This window comes from Triplophysa rosa, linkage group LG25, assembly GCF_024868665.1.
Source record: "Triplophysa rosa linkage group LG25, Trosa_1v2, whole genome shotgun sequence".
Taxonomy (NCBI): Eukaryota; Metazoa; Chordata; class Actinopteri; order Cypriniformes; family Nemacheilidae; genus Triplophysa; species Triplophysa rosa.
Genome location: NC_079914.1, coordinates 6,409,543 through 6,430,903, shown reverse-complemented (window position 1 = coordinate 6,430,903; position 21,361 = coordinate 6,409,543). Strand labels below are relative to the sequence as shown.

The 21,361-nt window shown below is 40.2% G+C and overlaps 2 protein-coding genes across 2 annotated transcripts; both read left to right on the top strand.

The window, feature by feature from the left end:
* The first annotated feature begins 1,299 nt into the window (after nt 1-1,299).
* Nucleotides 1,300-5,951, top strand: dusp5 (dual specificity phosphatase 5). Its single transcript, XM_057326335.1, has 4 exons — nt 1,300-1,790; nt 2,699-2,841; nt 3,259-3,478; nt 5,219-5,951. The coding sequence occupies exons 1-4, from the start codon at nt 1,427-1,429 to the stop codon at nt 5,623-5,625; spliced, it is 1,134 nt and encodes a 377-aa protein (XP_057182318.1). The 5' UTR covers nt 1,300-1,426; the 3' UTR covers nt 5,626-5,951.
* Nucleotides 5,952-7,892: 1,941 nt separating this feature from the next.
* On the top strand, nt 7,893-21,098 carry smc3 (structural maintenance of chromosomes 3). The gene is made up of 29 exons (XM_057325954.1): nt 7,893-8,102; nt 8,634-8,709; nt 8,849-8,887; nt 9,023-9,090; nt 9,190-9,261; nt 9,356-9,435; nt 9,529-9,607; nt 9,812-9,929; nt 10,771-10,946; nt 11,117-11,197; nt 11,409-11,573; nt 12,456-12,577; nt 12,671-12,884; nt 13,104-13,207; nt 13,467-13,566; nt 13,863-14,023; nt 14,111-14,252; nt 15,434-15,584; nt 15,730-15,882; nt 16,392-16,543; nt 16,692-16,850; nt 17,661-17,768; nt 17,851-17,959; nt 18,154-18,401; nt 19,155-19,367; nt 19,552-19,740; nt 19,814-19,991; nt 20,205-20,311; nt 20,458-21,098. The coding sequence occupies exons 1-29, from the start codon at nt 8,088-8,090 to the stop codon at nt 20,527-20,529; spliced, it is 3,651 nt and encodes a 1,216-aa protein (XP_057181937.1). The 5' UTR covers nt 7,893-8,087; the 3' UTR covers nt 20,530-21,098.
* Nucleotides 21,099-21,361: the final 263 nt, after the last annotated feature.

The following is a 21,361-nucleotide window of genomic DNA, read 5'->3' as shown; positions in this document are numbered from 1 at the left end:
ATGAGTAGAAATTACTGTGGCATTACCATAGTACGGTAATGGGAAAATACATGATTATGAATGACTATCATAGTCATATGATCTATTTATTTGGAACTTCAAAATATGATGTGCAAAAATATATTTCTGAATTTTACAATTTATTCAACCTCATGTCTTTTAAAACCTGTATATGACTGTTTCTTCTGAACAGAAATGTGTGGTTTGCGCCCATACAGTGGAATTCAATGGGGATCAGTGTTGTTCGGCTACCAACGGTTTTCAAAATATCTTCTTTTATGTTCTGCAGAAGAAAAAAGAAAGTCATACAAGTTTGAAATGACATGAGGGTGAGTAAATGAAATATGTTTTGGTGAACTCTGCCTTTAAATGCAGTGGGGAACCAGCCGTGTGTGTTACCCCGATACGCTGTGATGTCATCGGCTGAGAGATTACGCAGGGCCATATGGGTGAAGGCCTGCCACAGAAATCCTCCAACAGCCCGCTCTTCCTGTCACACAGACACATACACACACTCACTCTCTCCATCCCTCTCTGCACCGTGGGATGCATTCTGGGAAATGTTTAGCCCTCATACCAGTGAAAAGTATTACTCACATAATCTAATGAGAAAACCGTTTGCCTATGACGAGCAAGTAAAGTGCCGTGTAAACAGGGAACGAAAAACAAAGATGTCTATATTTCCTTGAATGGTGATGTTTAATCGCATTAGTGGTCATGGGATTATGGAGAGCGGATATAGGACAGATAGAGAGAAGCGGAAGTTTATAATGCTTTACATGCCGAGGATGATTTACATTATGATCTTTGGGTGCCTAATTTGGCTGACCTTAAATTTAATAAAATAAACAAATGGACATGAAATATAGATTTGAGTTTGGAATATTTTATTATGTGAGAAGAAAGACTGCAGAGTATTATTTTTTATTATTATTAATTTATTATTATTCTTCATTATCAATTAATTAATAGTTAATTAAATACCAATAGTGGTTACAATAGTAAAGCCATGCTTAATATTCGTATGACCAATGCTAAGCCCACAGTAATACACAAACCATTGCACGTGCCACTTCAAAAGTCATATTCTCAAGGTTATTTAAATCGGGAAATACTTTTACAACAAGAAAATGGCCATGATACGTGATGAATCGATGATTTAAATGTCGAGTATCTGCCTCTATCGCAATTTAACAAGGGCGGGTTCAACCGAAAGAATGTGGGCGCGCTCCAGTGTCGCCGTGTCCATGTATGGGTCGTGACGTCACGCGCCGGAGGTCCCGTTCTTATAAAAACCAATCCGACGGAATCCCCTCGGAGGAAATGTAGACTCACGCGCAGTACTCAGGGCTTAGTAGGCAGTCTACACCCCTGAAACACACACATACTGAAACAAGTCCTCTGCATTTCACCTCGGCACGTCAACATGAAGGTCTCGAGCATAGACGGTCGGAACCTGAGGAAGATCATACGGAAAGAGTGTGGACGGTGTCTTATCGTGGACTGTAGATCGTACTTCTCGTTCTCCAGCTCCAGTATCAGAGGCTCCGTCAATGTTAACTTGAACTCGGTGGTGGTCCGGAGGTCCCGCGGCGGTCCGGTACCGCTTCAGTTTGTCATCCCGGACGAGAAGGCTCTGTTTCGGCTTCGGGAGGGCAGCATCTCGGCGGTCGTGGCTCTGGATGACCGCACACCTCATTTACAAAAACTGAAAAAAGACAGTATTGCTCACATAGTAATAAATTCTTTATCGCACTTGGCAGGTAGCGCGAGCATCTGCTTCTTAAAAGGTGAGAGACAATCGAATAATGTTCGTTTTTTTTAAATGTAGCTGTTTTTCTAAAAATTAAATGTTGAAAAAATTATAAAATGTTATTTGTGTTTTCAATATTTTTTGTTTATTTATTGTTTGAAAATAATGGATGTCCGTGCAAAATTACACGATAATATCTCTAGATTCAATTAAAATATACATGATTAAAATACATACTACATAAAGTGGTGAAAATTATATGAAGCATTATATGGAAGAATAATCTTATATTTAATTATATATACACTGTGTATATATATATATATATATATATATACATATGTGTGTGCGTGTGTTTCCCCGATACTCTGTGATGTCATTATATATATAATATGTATACTTTATTTTTAATATTAAATGATACATTTAATTAGCATATACATTCATGTAATGACGATAATGTTTACAATACTGTATAAATACAATATATAAAATATATAATTGACATTTCAATTCACTTCAAATTGCATATTTTATTGAATTGACGGTTTAATGTTTAATATCATGTACATCATGTTTTGACTGGTTTAAAAGATATGTATACTCTCTGTGCGTCAAAGGATGATGAGTCAGAGAGAGAAGTATGGGAACCAACATAATATTTATGGCTGCATTATTTCTCCTCCCAATGACAGCAGTGTATTTAAATGTGAAAGGGTGCTAGTAAACATTTCATTATATCAGAAACTATTTTCAATAGATTTCTACGCGTAAAACCCCCCGAGATCTCAACCGCGCACTCTCTCTCTGTTGGTGGGAATCGCGTTTTGCCTCTTAATCTTAATCACTTGAACTCATACGTGAGAAGCTCCTGATAAGGTGAACGACTCAACAATCCTTGACTTCTCCAGACAATTCACAATAACACTGAATTTCTCGTTCCAGGAGGCTATGATAATTTCCATTCCCAGTACCCAGAGCTTTGCACTGAAACCAAGTCTGTGGACCTGAGTGAAGATGAAAGCGGAAGAAGTGTGAACAGTCACTGTGACAAACTGGCTTCTCACCACAAACCAGACTATGATCAGGTACGAAGAGAAGAAAGCAAGCTATTGGTTCCTCATTTCAAACCACTTCCACTGAAACCACTTCCTTTTGGGGCTCTCCGGTTAACTCCCCCTCAAATTTGTGTGAAACATTTACAAAGCAGACTATCATATTTTCAGGGCTTTTATTTTTACAGTTTAACGTTCTGCTTTGTTATGTCAAAGTGTTGGAGAATACGTAAACACATTTAAATAGATTCCGACATCCTCTCACTAACCGACAGAAACCCCCTTTAAAAGTCCAGGGTAGACACCCAGTGTTCATCTGAGGTGCTTTTATCTCTGACATTTAGTCTGTTATGCATGTGTCATGATAAGGGAAAAAGCACCGGTATGCAATCTGTTTTAGCACAAAACAGTCTTTCCTAAAAGTTTCAATTCTGATATCTGTTTATGCAGGGACGGCCGGTGGAGATCTTGCCTTTCTTGTACCTGGGCAGTGCCTATCACGCCTGCAGACAGGACTATCTCAATGACCTCCGAATAACAGCGCTGCTGAACGTCTCGCGCAGGGACTCCCAGCCAACTAAAGGACAGTACCACTACAAATGGATCCCTGTGGAGGACAGCCATACGGCAGACATCAGTTCACACTTCCAGGAGGCCATAGACTTTATCGGTAAATATTGTTGGTGTTAAATAAATAAAACATATGATTTATATATTTGATTCGAAATCTGCATTAGAAAATAAATCACAGTAACATTGTAGCATTTATTATAAACAAGTTATATAAACTACACGTTACGTATAACTAAAACGGTTCCCAGAACTAAACACAGACCTATAGATAGTAGAGCTTACTTCAGAGAGTTTAAAAATACGACTTCCTCTGCCTTAATAACCGACTTCCAAGCCCAAGTCTTTCTCTAATACGACTGGATTGCATTCGTCTTTATTTACACCTGCAAATCTCGTCTTTATATTCTCGGAAATGCAATGACTATCTAGCCCTCGAAAAAAAAAGAGAGGAGGAAAAGATAAAAAGAGATGCTACTGTGAGTCATGGGTTAAACTAATACAAGAATCTGTATATTATGGGTGCGGCCAGTGTGTCACAGATGAGTTGACAGTTAGTTGTGTTATACGATTGTGTGTGTGTCATAAATGGAGCTGATATGTGATTTGTAGGCTGTACCGATTGGTTGTTTATCGGTGTTAAAGTGTTTACACAGTGATATGACAGTGTTTAAAGGTATTTATGGGTGAATCTCACGAGAGATGTCAAGAACATTTATATTTTAAAAGTTTGAGACCTATAGGATTTTTCATTGAATCATGGTGGTTAGGCAGCTCTCATGGTGCAAACAACCTTTGGGAATATTGGAAATTACAAAAACAACCCTTCAAAAGTTAAACATCCACATTATGGTAATGAGAATTAAAATGCATTTAACTGCCATAAAAATAATTTCACAATGCAAAAATGAAGATGTCCTTTTTCCTTGCACATTGACCTTTTTTTCGTGAGATTCAACTTTATAGACCTGAAATAGGGTAAACACCGTTTGACCTGTAGTCATATTTCAATTCCTCGGATACCAACCTGTCCTTCAGGATTGCTGACTCGCATCTAACACACTTCGATTGATTATAGCAACATTTACTTTTACGGTTCTCTAATTATAGACGATGTTACGTAAGAGGCCATTCGGTAATTCGGTCTCTTGCAGGGAGGAAATAGAAGTGAAACAAAAGAATAATCCGTGGAAAGCTTTGGATAATGAGTGTGGGGTAATATTTAGGTGCATTAGCGAGTGTGATAGTCATTATGACGCCCACAGCTCTGCTCCAGATGGGCTTCAGGCGTGATTCACACCAGCGGGTTTTGTTTTAAAAAGACTGGGCGTCTGACAAGAACTCACATGCTTAACATTTCCAAGAGTGTGTGTGTGTTGCAAGGAAATAAATGTTGGATGTGAATCTGAAATGTGCAGTTTTAAAATTAGAAGGTGATAAACAAGATTTACGTGATAAATGGTTTTGTGGGTTTACTTAAATCTAACTAAATCTGACTGTGTGTACCTTGGTGATCTTTCGAGAAAGCAACTCATAAACAAAACAACAAAAAAATGCTTATGACGTGCACTGGTCACAGATTTATGAGTCAGGAGTGGAAATAAAAAACGTCATTATGATAACAAGAGTTGGGAGGAAATGAATTAGCTGTGCGATAATGCACTAAGTACAGTCCATGAGGCGAACTGTGAAAGAACCAGATGATTATATTTCCCTATATTATATTATATTTCATGGCAAGACCAGTATGCTCATTTTTTTCAACCATTGGTATTTTTAGTGACTCACTTATTTCAAGAAGAGCATTTTATAATGAATACATGTGCTTGTCTCTCTGCAGAACGTGTGAAAGCAGAAGGCGGTAAAGTGCTGGTCCACTGTGAGGCTGGAATCTCTCGTTCTCCTACAATCTGCATGGCGTACATCATGAAGACCCAACGGTTGCGGTTGGAGCAGGCCTTCGACATCATCCGACAGCAGCGTGCGATCGTCTCCCCCAATTTTAGCTTCATGGGTCAGCTACTGCAGTTCGAGTCGGAGGTCGTTTCCTCCACGCCTCCGTCCTCCACCCCCAACAAAGCCTCTAGCGCTCAGGAGACCCCCACCTTCTTTAACAGTGACTTCACGCTCAAAAGTGAGTGCTTCGAGTCTTCGGTTTTCACGTTCCCTACCTCTTTCCTGTCACCAATGCCCATCCAACCCTCGGTTCACCAGTTCAAATTGAGTCCAATAACTGCGCTGCCTTAAAAGGGCTGCCTGGCTCACCACAGTCAACGAGTACTTGAGAAATAAAAGGACAGGCTAACGTAACAAAACAATGGACTACAGGGAAAAAGACACTTATGTTTTAATATTTTTTAAAAATGTGAAAACAGTTGTGCGTGACAGTGCTTATTGATTTTGTTTGCCTTAGAAAATCACTGCACAATGGTTACACTGCAATAACTGCCTTAGCTTGCTGACGTACTGCCCATGAACAACGCCTAGCTGGGCAAATTAAATTATTATTAATTTTTTTAACTGTTTCCTTTTTTTTATGATGCGTGAATCTGTTAATAAATGTTTTTACAGAAACAAAAGTACTTGTTGTTGTAACTTTATTATGAGGTTTGTGTGGAATTTCTGGTTAAAACACACACACAAAAAACACTTTTGGCATGAAATGGTATTGGTAAACACAACATCTGTTTTACTGTCCTTGAAAACTTACTGAAACAGTTTCTCCTCAAGTGCTAAATGCATGAATACTTTCTAACTATTGCTTCTAAACTAAAGAATTACGCTGCGTCCGAAATCGCATACTGTGACAGTACGTACTGAATTTAAATAAGTACTTACCTATCGGCCGTTAAAACAGTACGTTCTATATAGTATGACTGGGTGTAGTATGAATACATTTCGGACATACTGCGCCAGCCATGTTTTTTGGTCATGTGACCCGTATGCTCTTTGACCTATGCCGTTTTTAACAACAACCACACGTGAGAGTTGATAAAAACATAATTTAGTCACGAGAAATTAATTTATTGGCACTTACATTAAAAACGGACGTCCGCCTTAAAGTTTTCCGTTATATTTATTTGATTTACTTTTGAAAAACCGTTGCTCAGCTCCCGTGGCATCATGGGATAGAAAAGTGTCCATCCGATCCACACTCACGAATCTCGGCGGAAAGTAGTAGACCATCCGGGTATTTCTCGCCAACTGTTTATTTGCATATTGAGGTTTCGGACATACTACTAATGACTCATACTCATTTTCGCCGATTTCGGACGCAGCATATGTTTCTGTAATTGTATGCAAGCATAAACATAGATGCCCTATTAGCGGCTGTTTCTATGGGCCGCTATATGTAAATCGTACGCATATTTGAAACGGCCGTCAACACTTGAGATAAAGTTGACCGAGCGTTAGCAACCTTTGCATGTATGAATTGTATAAATATCAAATGTTATGTGCTGTTGTGTAGACCAAAAATTACAGGCCAAAATGTTAAACTAACACAATGCAACACGCGTTATATGAGACCAGTTTTTTATTGCACTTACGCCTTTTGTTGTCCTTATGTTGTTCCAATTCCAAGTGGCTTTGGATAAAAGCGTCTGCTAAATGACTATGTAAATGCAACATAACAAAGGCATTAGCTAATACAACATAAAACGTTGCCATACTTTAAAACCTGTAATACTGATTTAATATAGGAACACAAATGAACACGTTCTCACCTGGAAACCTGAAAGATTATCACACTTTGGGACTTTAAATATCAGACACCATGGAAACCTGTTAACGTTAGTGATTTTTATTGTTAGTGACAATAGCAACTCAAACGTTCAACGTTTCAAGATGGCAGACACGTTGCCGTAACACCTAAGTACATGTCTATGGCTATTTCTACATTCATTCATGTAACTAAATCTAGTCGGGTTCATTTAATTTAAATTATTCAACTTTCCTATGTGAATAAAAGAATTTCATTCAGACAATAACCCAAAAAGCACATTTCAGGTTACTGTGGAAAATATTAAACAGTCTACGGATGATCATACATAATACATACAATGCTTTAATTCAAAGTTATTTACCCGAAAAGCGAATAAAAAAACCCCACATTTTGCTTTCATGGTATTTATATGAAAGTGACAGACGCTTACAGAATGGCAATACTTATTATTTAACTGCCATAGTACTTGTAAAATACATTAAATAAGACATTTAAGGTGTTAATCGTTTAATCACAAATGCAGAAATATTTTACACAGACCGTCTTGGCGCCCAATCTCTATAACGACGGTCTAAACTAATTTTCAAAATAGGGGTCGCATCCAGGAAAAATGGGTAAAAAGTGTTTAAAATATAAAGCTTTCAATTTAAACTTGATAATTCAAACAATACCAGCTAATTACATAATATGATTTACGGGAGATGGGCTTACCTTTAAAAAAAACTGTTTATGACATTTACAACCCCCCCTAAATTCTCAAATAGACTCGTCCGTTCGGCCCGCCTCCGTCGCCATTTTGCTTGTGTTTCTGTGTCGTGAGGGGAGGGAAAACAAAATTTGCTGTTACACTTGAGTTAAAACTTGGCGTATATATTTTGCGTGCGGGAATTTTTATTTTTATATAAGCCCTTCTTCTCTTTGAGGAGGAGGGTGTTTAATTTGGCTTTATTCGGCTGACTCTGAGGAGAGGTGTGCATAACCCGCCATGTACATTAAACAGGTGAGTGAATGAGAGTCACGCGACGCATTAAAATTATGATCAGTGTTTCCAAAATGCGTTTAAAAACGGTTTTAAGTATTTAGCATCTAAAATGTGCATAAAACACATTTTTAAAAGTCCGTTATGCGGTAAGATGTGCATTTTTTAGTCGGTGCTTGGCCTTCAATGAAGCTAGCTTTAGCGTTAGCATCAGCTGTCAGGGGAAAAACACCTCTAAGCAACATTTTCACAGTTTATATTATACTTTTACATACACATCTTGCTTTTGTCTTCTGCTGCTGGCTGGATGTGAGCTGGAAATCGAGTAGTAACGTTACAAGAATAAATCATAGGTTATGTAAATACATACAATACAGTGTTGTACCTTGCAAGTTGTATACATATGCAAATACATAATACAAGTGAGCCTGTCGTTAAGGCTTTGTTTTGACATATGATGTGTTTTATGTTAAAGTTACATTATATTGTTAAATTGAACAACATCAATGTTGACATTGTAAACAATAAACTTTTTGTCAAATTGTCTTTCAGGTTATTATTCAGGGGTTTCGCAGCTACAGAGATCAAACTGTGGTTGACCCCTTTAGCTCCAAACACAATGTTATAGGTGAGACTGTCCCACCATGATTCATGTATTTTTTATCTTTTTATTTTTGCATATTTTGCCATTAACCCGTTAATCAGGTCTTGCATAATGCAACAAGTTATATTCAATCTGCTCTAAACTTTGCTGTGATTTTTCACAGTTGGAAGAAATGGATCAGGGAAGAGTAACTTCTTTTATGGCAAGTATACATTATGGTCATTTGTGAAATAAATGTATGCATTCAAGTCGTTTTGGTGAGTTATACTGTATATACTGTAACCGTGGCTATAATTATTGGCATATGAGTAATGCTTATAGTTTTTTTTCTCCTCAGCTATCCAGTTTGTGCTCAGTGATGAGTTCAGTCACCTTCGGCCAGAGCAACGTCTAGCTCTTCTTCATGTGAGTAAAATTAAGAATCCAAGTACTCAAAAGTCCTTTATGATAAATAATTTATTGTATGTACCCATGCCAAACGATGCATTTCGATCTTATTTGCAGGAAGGCACAGGCCCACGAGTCATTTCCGCCTTCGTGGAAATTATATTCGACAACTCCGACAACAGACTGCCGGTAGGAAAATTACAATAAGGGGCAGTTTGTCATTGTATGGGTGTCAAATCGCAGAGTAAATGAAGGTAAATAATATGATATTGTTTGTTCTCAGATTGATAAAGAGGAAGTGTCTCTACGCCGTGTCATTGGTGCAAAAAAAGACCAGTACTTCTTAGACAAGAAGATGGTCACGTACGTTCCGTTCTTTTCCCACTTCAAAGCATCCGAAAAGTTTAGACTTATCAGCAAATGATCAGAGTTGTAATTGAATGTTTTGTGTTTCAGAAAAAATGATGTGATGAATCTGTTGGAGAGCGCCGGGTTCTCTCGCAGTAACCCATACTACATCGTCAAGCAGGGAAAGGTAAAAATGCAACCGCAATCTCCAGCCTTTTGGATGTAGTAAACATAAATGAATACATAAATGTTTCATACATAAATGAACAGCTATTAACAGAAATGATACACGCAAGAATGTAGCTTAGAGATTGTGAATAAACATGCCTAGTTGACTCTCCATTGCGTATGCCACAATACCGATTTCATGAATGTGTCAACATGAATGTAGATCAACCAGATGGCAACTGCGCCTGACTCTCAGCGTCTGAAGCTGCTCAGAGAGGTGGCCGGCACCAGAGTCTATGATGAACGCAAGGAGGAGAGTATCTCGCTCATGAAGGAAACGGGTAAAACTATTCTGTAAAAACAGATCTCTTTTATACATATTTAATCAAATTTTATTCGATTGACTCTGTTATACTGTCTGTAATCCTGTTGCCATTTCTCTGCTTTGTAAGTAAAAAAACTTTAAAAGAAATAGCTTACCCAAAATAAAAGTTGGCATAATAGGTTGTTTGCACATTACGTCACCACAATGTGCAGCAAGTGATTTTCTCAATAGGAATTCACTATAACAAACAAAAAATGTTTTGCGTCGTAATGAAACAGCTTAACGTACTGAAACAACGACCACGTAGAATTTCTATTAAACCTTGATTGTCTTAAACGCTAGCTACTGTTAAAGGAACAAGCACTTATTCCAGGGATAAGAATAGTCTCGCGTTAAGCTTGATCTTGAAAACCCATAACGTGGCTCAAGGCAGCGACAAACTGAGAACATAAAACTTTTCTGTTATCATGTTTATGTTTGATATCAGTGATAAACAAATGTATTTATTTTGGTTTTCCGTGGTTGTTGTTTTGGTACGAGATTTTTCACTTTATCCATTTAATAAGGGGGCTTACCTGGTCGTTGTTCCTATGGAGGAAAATCACTTGCTGCCCTCCAGCCTCGCGCGTCATAAAACCAAATGATTGCAAACAACCTAATCTAAACCCATATGACTTTATTCCATGGAGCACAAAAGGTGAATTTTTGAAAAAACATCATTTTGTGTACAAAGAATATCATGGGTTTACAATTACACAGTCTTGGGTAAAGTATCACAGGAAACTACTGCTTTTTAGTTTGAATAAGTTTTATAATCAAAGATTTGTAATGACTAGTTCTTTCCTGTGTTTGTTCAGAGGGTAAGAGAGAGAAGATTAATGAGTTGCTGAAGTACATCGAGGAGCGTCTTCACACTCTGGAGGATGAGAAAGAGGAACTGGCGCAGTACCAGAAATGGGATAAAATGAGGAGAGCTCTGGAGTACACCATTTATAACCAGGAGCTCAATGAGACCCGGGCCAAGCTTGATGAGGTACATGCTGTTACTCTTGTCATCACGTTCACAGAGTTTGTTTAGATTGAAATAGAGTATACATCAGTATTCAGCACAGTGTAATGTGAGGCGCTCGGATTTGTTGCTGATGTGTAAATGGTTTTTGAAGTGATGTTATGTGTCAGCGATAATGTGATGACTTCCTGTAGTTATCCAGTAAGAGAGAGACCTGTGGAGACAAATCTAGACAACTGCGAGATGCTCAACAAGACGCCAGAGACAAAGTGGAGGTAAACTGTCCTTTATTCTGGTCTGACGAATGATAAAATCCCATAGGCTTTCACTAAATGATGGACCCAACCTGAATCTATAGGAGGGGCTCGGTTAATTCATTTGAGAAAAGTTTGGTTAATTTTTAGTTTGGAATAATACGCAGTGATGAATTGTGCACAAAGATGCACATAATGTTATACATAGTTTGGTTATCTAACCCCTCTGTAGGAGACGGAGCGTGTGGTTAGGGAGCTGAAGTCTCGCATATCCGCCATGAAGGAGGAGAAGGAACAGCTGAGTGCCGAACGACAGGAGCAGATCAAACAGAGGACCAAACTGGAGCTCAAAGCCAAAGATCTGCAGGACGAGCTGGCAGGAAACAGTGAACAGAGGGTGAGACGCTCAGACACATGCATGCGCTACAGGCACACATATGCACTCCACACACACAATGTGTGTACACTGATAAAATGTCTTTTTGAATTTACCAAGTTGCATAAATTGATTTATTGATGCACATTTCCAATGTGTATTCATTATTTTTTGTTAGATCGATTGCAATCTGGTCGTTGATGTATTTTGTTCATTAGACATAAACAAAATGAGGCTACAAATTAAACTTGATTTAATAAAATTTTAAAGAGTTGGATGACGTCTGATTGGATATGAACACTAAAAGGTACGAGCCAAAGAACTGATCGCTTTTAGCTTTCTTCTGCAGAAGTTATAGCTGCTAACGCAAACCAATTACAGCATCCACGCAAGTGCACGTTACATAAACTTGCTAGGCAATGTAAACACACTCCTAAATACACATCGCGAGCCAGAGGCCTGCAGGAAATTCTGGCAGGCGATAGTGAACAGAGGGTCCGCAGTGTCCCCGTCTGCGTCACTGACTATACACACTCGCTCCAGCCCGGGCTTACGGCCAGACAAAACACACTCACACACATACACTGCTTGTGTATGTGTGTATGTGTGAAATACACACTTTTGGTCAGCCCTCCTTGCATTTCAGCTTGGTTTAAAGAAGGATTAGCCCCACCTGGCCAGCGTGTGTGTGAGGAGAAATGCGTCATTTGCCCTTTGATTGGTTAATGTAGGTTTGCTTAGATGGAGATCCCCTTTGTTACGCTTATGATGTAGAATCTGCACACCTGCTTGTGCAAATTTCAGATTTCTTCATCTAAATATGAATGCGATGTTGCGTCTTTTGACTTCCCACATAAACACTTGAGTCTGAGTTTGATGTTGCTGTTATTCCACCTTTTTCAGAAACGGCTGCTGAAGGAGCGCCAGAAGCTCCTAGAGAAGATTGAGGAAAAACAGAAGGAGCTACAAGAAACAGAACCCAAATTTAACACTGTGAAAGAGAAAGAAGAGCGGGGAATCGCCCGGTAAACCCTCTAAGCTATAAAAATGTTTGGTACAATAACAAATAGCAAACAAGTAAATTCAACGTTGGTGTTTTTTCATGTTTACTTTCTTAGACTCGCTCAGGCCACGCAGGAGCGCACAGACCTGTACGCTAAACAGGGTCGAGGCAGCCAGTTCACCTCTAAAGAGGAGAGAGACAAATGGATCAAGAAAGAACTGAAGTCTTTGGATCAGGCCATCAGCGACAAAAAACGTCAGATCGCTGCCATCAACAAAGACCTTGAAGACACCGAGGCCAATAAAGAGAGAAACCTGGAGCAGTACAGCGTAAGATTCATAAGCTGTGCACTGATGCCCCTTATGTCATTTTCACCGATAAGTGTTTGAATACTGAAAAAACAAGATTATTATTATTATTATCATTGACAAAACAGATCCGTCAGGATTGACTCCGAGATGTCATGTACAGTAACAATGTGGTCTGATCTGTTCTGCCTGGCTTGAATGCCTTTAACATTTAAACCAAATGTTTGATTTTGACTGTAGAAACTAGACCAAGACCTGAATGAAGTAAAAACCCGTGTGGAGGAGCTCGACAAAAAATACTACGAAGTGAAGAACCGAAAGGATGAACTTCAGAGCGAGAGAAAGTAAGATACTCCGGTTCATATTCTTGGGAAATGCCTGGCTCTGTTCCATCATGTTTCTTTTCACCTGTATGGACATACCTCTACTCACCTGCCATTGTAGTTATTAATAATCCACAAGCCGTAGGTTTCACAGCAGGGTGAGGCTTTACTGTTGGCCTATAGATTGTCGTGCTGAGTCCGGGGTTAGGTTGGATTGTAACCCAGGCTTGGTGTTTGCGATCTAGGACTTATGGGTGTGTCTGTCCCCCTCCTTCTGCAGCTACTTGTGGAGAGAGGAGAACGCAGAACAGCAAGCGCTGACAGCCAAACGTGAAGACCTGGAGAAGAAACAGCAGCTACTGCGGGCAGCCACCGGAAAGGTTAGAAGCGCACACAGACCTGTGCGCATTAAAAAAGAAAAAAAACAACTGACCTATTTTATTTTCCTCATAAATGTTCGTCACAAAGTATTACCGGTGTGTTTATCTATATATGCAAATGGCTGCCTACACTGTATGTTTGAGCTGAACTCTAAACAGTCTCTGCTAAACAACTTGTCTGCTGGATCATCCCTCGTAAAGTTGGATTCGGTTACTAATTATAGAGTCGTCCTACACATTTTTAATGCCAATACAAACTTTGAAATGCAACGTCTTGTTTGCTATTTTTCTTCCAGGCTATTCTGAACGGTATCGACAGTATTAATAAAGTATTGGAACATTTCCGCCGGAAGGGCATCAACCAGCATGTCATCAACGGTTACCACGGCATCGTCATGAATAACTTTGAGTGCGAGCCGGCCTTCTACACCTGCGTGGAGGTGACCGCTGGCACCAGGTCAGAATCACATCTTCTGCGTCCACGGTTTAGATTGGCTTGAATTGTTTGGCAAAAACTGAATTGCACACGCTGGTGTTTGTTTAGGCTGTTTTATCACATCGTGGAGACGGACGAAGTGAGCACCAAGATTCTCATGGAGTTTAATAAGATGAATTTGCCTGGTGAGGTCACATTCCTGCCACTCAGCAAACTGGACGTCAGGGACACCGCTTACCCCGAGACCAACGTAAGTGTGACGCGTTCACTTACACATTAAAAATGTATCATCAAAGAGTATGGATACCAAGAGGCGAAACTCGGGTACTTCTTGGGAAACAGCCCGGCTGCCATTTTGGGGTGAAAATGCTTGATAACTGACATGGTGTCTAGCGAGCCAAGGCTTTTGTCATCATGTATTATCATCATTCAGGTTGAATTTCAGCTTTAATGATTTTATTTTTTAGCAAAGCAGCTGATATTGTCATCGCGACAGCAAAAAGCAGAGTCGGTTTCCCCCCAAAATAGCAGAAACGCAGGGCGCTGGTGTTGCAGTGGAACATTCTATTGAGTTTGCCTCTTGGAATCTATACTCTTTGGTATCATCAAATTCAACAAGTAAAGGAAAATTTGAAAATGAATCATCACCATTGGGATATTTTGACATGATCTCAAGGGTAAACTTGACTTTGAGCCTTCTATTAGGTCAAAACACAATGTAAAGATAACTTCACATAAACTTAACAAGAGCATTGGTCTGTCGTTCATTCTTGTTGTGAACGGATTGGAATTGATTCAGCGCTGTCTCAAGTAACAGATAAATGATACAGATAAATGGCGTATTCTGAACTCCTGCGGTTAGTTTAGTTTTAAACGTCTCAAATATCAAATCGTTCGTCCTCGGGCTCAAAAAATCCATCACAGCAAACAGCGAATCGTAGTAATGCGCACATGTTGTGTCTGTAAACTTGTTAATGATCAGCTGAGCTGTGACCGACGCAACAACAGCGAGAAACATCAGTCACCCAGCCATGCATGGCGCGCAGCTCCGGACTCTCCCCTTCTCACACACACAGGCCTACACTGGTGGGCTCGCGATCTACTCGTCTTTTCACATGAGATATAACAACAAGAAAAAAATCCAAATTGGCAGGTCGCCCATGCGCGAGTACTTGTAAAAAAACGCCCGCGCTGTCTCAAAAACTGGTCGTAAAATGCGACCATTTAGTCGCAGTCTGGAGCCCTGCTTCTGATAATTCATTGCAAACTTGCATTTAAATCTTTCCATACTGTTTTTTTTATAGTTTAATTCTGTTAATCATTTGCCAGTAGTTAAGACAGGATTCATGTTGACTTTAAAATGCTGTTTTGTAAAGTTGGGATGTAAGTACTGAGACATACTGTCTCTGATGCATCATATGTTTGCTGTAGGATGCGATTCCCATGATCAGTAAGCTCCGCTACAGTACGAACTTTGACAAGGCCTTCAAACACGTGTTCGGCAAGACACTGATCTGCCGCAGTATGGAAGTGTCCACACAGCTGGCTAGAGCCTTCACCATGGACTGCATCACTTTGGAGGGTAAACAAACTCGATATCAAACCACAAAGCTGTTCTTGAATGTGTATGAAAGGGATCACAAAATGATGTACATAAGCTACCAGTTAGATACTTTTTTGCCAGTATGTAAATGAGCTACATTATTTCTTTTGGTACGTTTGCGTAGGTGATCAGGTGAGTCATCGCGGCGCTCTGACTGGTGGCTACTATGACACACGCAAGTCTCGTCTAGAGCTGCAGAAGGACATGAGGAAGGCAGAGGAAGAGCTTGGAGAACTGGAGGCCAAACTCAACGAGAACCTTCGGAGAAACATTGAACATATCCTTCTCACACACATTCTTCAGTCGTACGAATTAACATTTAATTACTGAATTGTGTCATTACTGTATTGTGTACTGCCCACCTCACTGCTCAGAGCTGTGGGAGACAGGATTATTGGCCATCACAGGCACGGCAGGGTGACAAGTTTTGCTTTGACAAGTACATACTGTATGTTTGTGTAAATGTGCAAGCAGCACACGGCGTTGTATTGTCAATGGTGAATGGAGAAAGGACTGTTTGGGCTGGTGGACGTGTGTCTCTCAAGTGATGTGTAAATTAGGTTTGAAACCTACATTCGTTTCTAGTGACTCACATTAGCTTTGTTACTGTGACTAATACAGAACCAACAAGACAACCAGCATTTCAGCACTAAAAAGGGCCAAGTATTGAAGTATTCAGGTGTGCTTGCATTTATAACAGCCTTTAGAACAAAGTGGAGATGAATATAATTCATATTTAGTTTTTCAAAAGACTACCGTGTGTGTTTCTTTAACTCCGTTCATCACGTATCAATAACGAAATCGACCAGCTGATGAATCAGATGCAGCAGATCGAGACCCAGCAGAGGAAGTTCAAGGCGTCCCGAGACAGCATACTGTCAGAGATGAAGATGCTGAAGGAGAAGAGACAGCAGTCAGAGAAAACCTTCATGCCCAAGGTACTGCATAGATCTCTTTGCTAAAGGTTGACTGATGAGTTTCTCAGCGATACTGAAACAACGGCAGAGACTCTTATTAAAGAGATGGCCTATTTTCAAGTCTAATGTTCATGTCCTAAGTATAATGGAATTGTCTCATCTTTTCCAGCAACGTAGTCTTCAGAGTTTGGAGGCCAGTCTACACGCTATGGAGAGCACGCGTGAGTCTTTGAAGGCGGAGCTGGGCACAGACCTGCTCTCTCAGCTCAGTCTGGAGGACCAACGCAGGGTGGACGATCTCAATGATGAGATTAGACAGTTACAACAGGTACAGATGTAAACATTACATCAGCTCACAGCAGTGTTTAACACAGGACTTTGCAATGTGCCCCACTCACACACCCCTACACTTTTGTCAGACCATACATGGTGAGGATATCTTGTTTACTTGCTGTTTTCAAGGTTAGAATACAGAGTCACCTGCCCGTGTCATATTCTGTTGTCGGTCTCTTTACATGATCTTCAGATGGTCACTTCTTGTCTATGTGGGCAGTCAGGAAGAGTAATAATACAGAAGGGCTACATTTATGTTTCATTTTTCAAGTAGTTCTTAAAGTATTGGCTAAGTCATTTTTAGCATGGGACATAAGAAGCGACGGATGTAGGTGTTAAACTCTCAGGACAGCGTTGTGTTGTCTGTGCAGCGGCTACGGTCTCATCTGAGAGGTGTTAGTCAGTCTGAAGCTGTGTAGGAGATTTAGCACTGAAGCCTTAAGTCACAGCTGTAGCTCATTACCACCTTCAGACCCGACACACACACACATATATATATATATATATAGAGCCGAGCTGCTTCAGATGTTACATAAACAGCCCACATCATTAGCCTTTGTTATTTGTGTGTTATTTTGGGTTTCGTCCTTAATTTGGTTTGCTAAATAGTCTGCTCTTATGTCTCCGACAGGCTTTTATTATTTGTATTAATCAATTTTAGCATTATCCTTTCAGATGTTTGTTCAGGCCTCGCCTTTATAATACACAATTGAAATCTGCACATTTGGCTTTCAGCCCTCGAATCTGATGTCAATAGCAGGTGAATCTTTGCGTTTCATGAGTGGGTTTTTATTTTTTATCGTAGGACAATAGGCAGCTGCTGAACGAGAGAATCAAACTGGAGGGAATCATGACCCGGGTGGAGACGTACCTCAACGAGAACCTGCGCAAGCGGCTTGACCAAGTTGAACAGGTGATTACACAGAATGCCGCCTAGTTTTTCTCGTTGACGGTGCAATGGCGTGCGTTATGTAGAAAGTCTCGTTTGTGTGCAGGAACTGAACGAACTGAGAGAAACAGAGGGAGGAACCGTGCTCACAGCGACCACATCAGAGTTGGATGGCATCAATAAACGGATCAAAGACACACTGGCTCGATCCGAGGGTGAGCCGAGAACACACACACACACACACACACACAGATAATGACCATTTTAAGGGTCATATGAGCGATCAAGTGTGATGTCGGCACCAATTTGTGAACCTGTCACATGTAATGTAGGCTTTCCATGGAAGCTCTGCACCGTCTATCATTTTATATGGCTGTACATTTTACATATTACATTTATCATTACTCAGATCTGGATTCCCTCATCGATAAGACGGAGGTGGAGATAAAGGACCACCAGAAGAGCATGGAGCGCTGGAAGAACATCGAGAAAGAGCAGAACGATGCAATCAACCATGACACCAAGGAGCTGGAGAAGATGACCAACAGACAGGGCATGTTGCTGAAGAAGAAAGAAGAATGCATGAAGAAGATCCGTGAGCTAGGCTCTCTGCCGCAAGAGGCCTTCGAGAAGTATCAGACGCTCACCCTCAAACAGGTACAACCCCAATGAATGTCCTTCTGCAGCGTTTTCACTACACTGATACTTATTCCCGTCTTGGTTTAATATGTCAGAATCAAGCACTCTCTGAACCTCTTTTTGCTCATTTATTTCAAGAAATGTTTGATTACATGACCCTATTTATAAATGCAGGTGTTGAGTTACAGCGCTAAAGAGATCAGCTCACTTTTAAGTTTATAAAATGTCTCCTGTGACTCATTTAGCTTTCTTTGCTTTCTAAGAACTTGTGCGAATGAGGTTTTGAATGAGCGTTACGCAATGATGTGACCAGGTACCTCTCCACCTCTTATGTCTTTGAGTCGTCTCTCTCATCCCACTTTCATCTCTCATGCCATGTTTTCTCTGAGTCCACCCACATCACTCCTATTCTTTTCTCTTAGCCAATCCTCTGCTTTCCCTCCACCTCTCCAGTCAGGGGCCGTATTGTGTCACAGGCCTCCTACACGGAGGTGACTCACTCGTCACTACCCTATACCTGCTTTCTCCCCCTCTCGGAGAACTTGAGTGCCTGGAGGGAGGTAGAAATCGTGCCGTTTCTTAAAAAACATCATCTAGAATTTTCTCATAAGCGGTTGTTATAGCAAGTCTTTCTAGGAAGTTCCTACCACTTTTTTATGATTACTCAAGTGTGATTATTAATATTTTCACACCGAGTTTGAGATTGTCACCACCTGAACATTTTTTTGTGTTTTGAAACTGTTTTGCTGTATGTTTTTTGTATGTGTGCAGTTGTTCAGAAAGCTGGAGCAGTGTAACACAGAGCTCAAGAAATACAGCCACGTCAATAAAAAAGCCCTGGACCAGTTTGTCAACTTCTCGGAGCAGAAAGAGAAGCTGATCAAGAGACAGGAGGAGTTAGACCGAGGCTACAAGTCTATCATGGAGCTCATGAACGTCCTTGAGCTGCGCAAATATGAAGCTATACAGCTCACCTTCAAACAGGTACACATCAGACAAGCTTCTCGGATGATATCTGAAAATCTTTGAACAAAATGTAATACGATTTTAGTGTAGTAATGAATGAAAACTAAATAAGGATGCAAACTATCATTGCCGGGGTTGTTTTTGTCTTTTTAAAGGCATGTAGTTTATGTTGTAACCGTCTGATGTTCTGCTTTGATCGCAGGTGTCAAAGAACTTCAGCGAGGTGTTTCAGAAATTGGTGCCCGGCGGTAAAGCCACTCTGGTGATGAAGAAGGGAGATGCTGAAGGCAGTCAGTCTCAGGATGAAGGTGAAGGGGCAGACAGCGAGAGAGGATCTGCTTCCCAGAGCAGCGTGCCCAGTGTTGATCAGTTCACTGGAGTGGGCATCAGGGTAAGACAACATATACAAATTTGTGTGCGCATACAGTTAGGAACAGCTGAATAACTGAGTATGGGTGTGTCAGGTGTCGTTCACAGGTAAACAAGGAGAGATGAGAGAGATGCAGCAGCTGTCTGGAGGTCAGAAGTCTCTGGTGGCGTTGGCGCTCATTTTCGCCATTCAGAAATGTGACCCAGCTCCATTCTACCTGTTTGATGAAATCGACCAGGCTCTGGATGCTCAGCACAGAAAAGCAGTGTCAGGTACGGTCAGCCAACGCATCGGTCGATAAAAGAGATGCCCCGAAAATGTGTTTCAGGCCTAAATACTTTTCAAACTCAATTTTAGATTCAAGAGAAAATGGAGGAAAATCTAAAATAACTGTCGACTTGACATGGAGACCAACATCATAAGCCAGGATTAATGTTCACAGTTAGTCATTCTTGGCTGAAATCACAAATTCTGTTGTTTTCCAGACATGATCGTAGAGCTAGCCGGACACGCTCAGTTCATCACCACAACCTTCAGACCTGAGCTGCTGGAGTCAGCTGACAAATTCTATGGCGTTAAATTTAGAAACAAGGTACGAGGCATCGTTATCAGTTTGACTTGAATTAATTAGCAAATGCAAATGATTCTGGTGCGTTGACAGTGAGCCCTGAATGGAAGTCTCATCAAGAAAGCTGAAGGATGAGGTCACCCGTCTTACTGTGTGTTTGTTTTCGGTAGGTGAGTCACATCGATGTGATCTCAGCAGAGCAGGCGAAGGACTTTGTGGAGGACGACACCACTCATGGCTGAAAAGAAAAATGAAGAACACGCCTCCATCACTCGTTTCCTCTTAGCCTCCATCTTTTCTGCGGTTTCGTTTTTTTAAAAAGTCGAAATGAATGCAAAAAAAAATGCGGTCGGATTCTGAACCGATTTTGTCAGTTAATTGTTGTTTAACAATTATTTTGTATTTTCTCCTGTTTGTTGATTTATACATTTCAAAGTTGAACACCGACAAGTTTTCACGATTTGGATGCATATTTACGCTTGCTTCAGCCTGAGTTATTTAAACGGACGTGCGTTCGATCACGCCAAGTTAAACATCAGTAATAAACGAGCTGCGGTTTGCTTCAGGGATGCTGTCAAGACGTCTCTCTCACTCACTACTAAACCAGCATGAATATGTTCAACCGTTAATATTTTTTAAAGCGCTATACAAAACGTTTGGTTTTGTAGGTTTTCTGAATGAGGTTCAATATTTTTTTTATCATTTATTGTTGACTATACCTTTGCATTCATTCTTTTAGGTCATTGTGATATATAGTCAGTCATTTAATGTGTTTTCTGTTACCTAAAAACTACAATAAAGTTACCCACAAGACCTTTATCTGTGCTGACTTTTTTTCCTGCCACTAGAGGTCGCTGTGTTACACAACAGTATTTGCCACTGGAGCATCAGATTTGATGTTACTACAGCAAAATGTGGAGGTAGTAAGCGTATGATTCAAACTGATAATAAACATGTAACATTTCATTACGACTTAGAAATTTCGTCTGGCAGAACAAATTGATTTAAAGGAGGAACCTTAATATCAGACAGATTTTGATATTATTAAGAAAATATTTAAAAAATCTCGCCTTT

What these genes read in the sequence shown, in the direction of transcription:
- dusp5 (XM_057326335.1), top strand. Translation starts at nt 1,427, where the DNA reads ATGAAGGTCTCGAGCATAGACGGTCGGAACCTGAGGAAGATCATACGG. An exon ending in GAGCATCTGCTTCTTAAAAG is followed by an intron (nt 1,791 to 2,698) that starts GTGAGAGACAAT and finishes TTCTCGTTCCAG; the next exon opens with GAGGCTATGATAATTTCCAT. An exon ending in ACAAACCAGACTATGATCAG is followed by an intron (nt 2,842 to 3,258) that starts GTACGAAGAGAA and finishes CTGTTTATGCAG; the next exon opens with GGACGGCCGGTGGAGATCTT.
- smc3 (XM_057325954.1), top strand. An exon ending in AGAAAACCTTCATGCCCAAG is followed by an intron (nt 16,544 to 16,691) that starts GTACTGCATAGA and finishes CATCTTTTCCAG; the next exon opens with CAACGTAGTCTTCAGAGTTT. An exon ending in TCACTGGAGTGGGCATCAGG is followed by an intron (nt 19,741 to 19,813) that starts GTAAGACAACAT and finishes TGGGTGTGTCAG; the next exon opens with GTGTCGTTCACAGGTAAACA.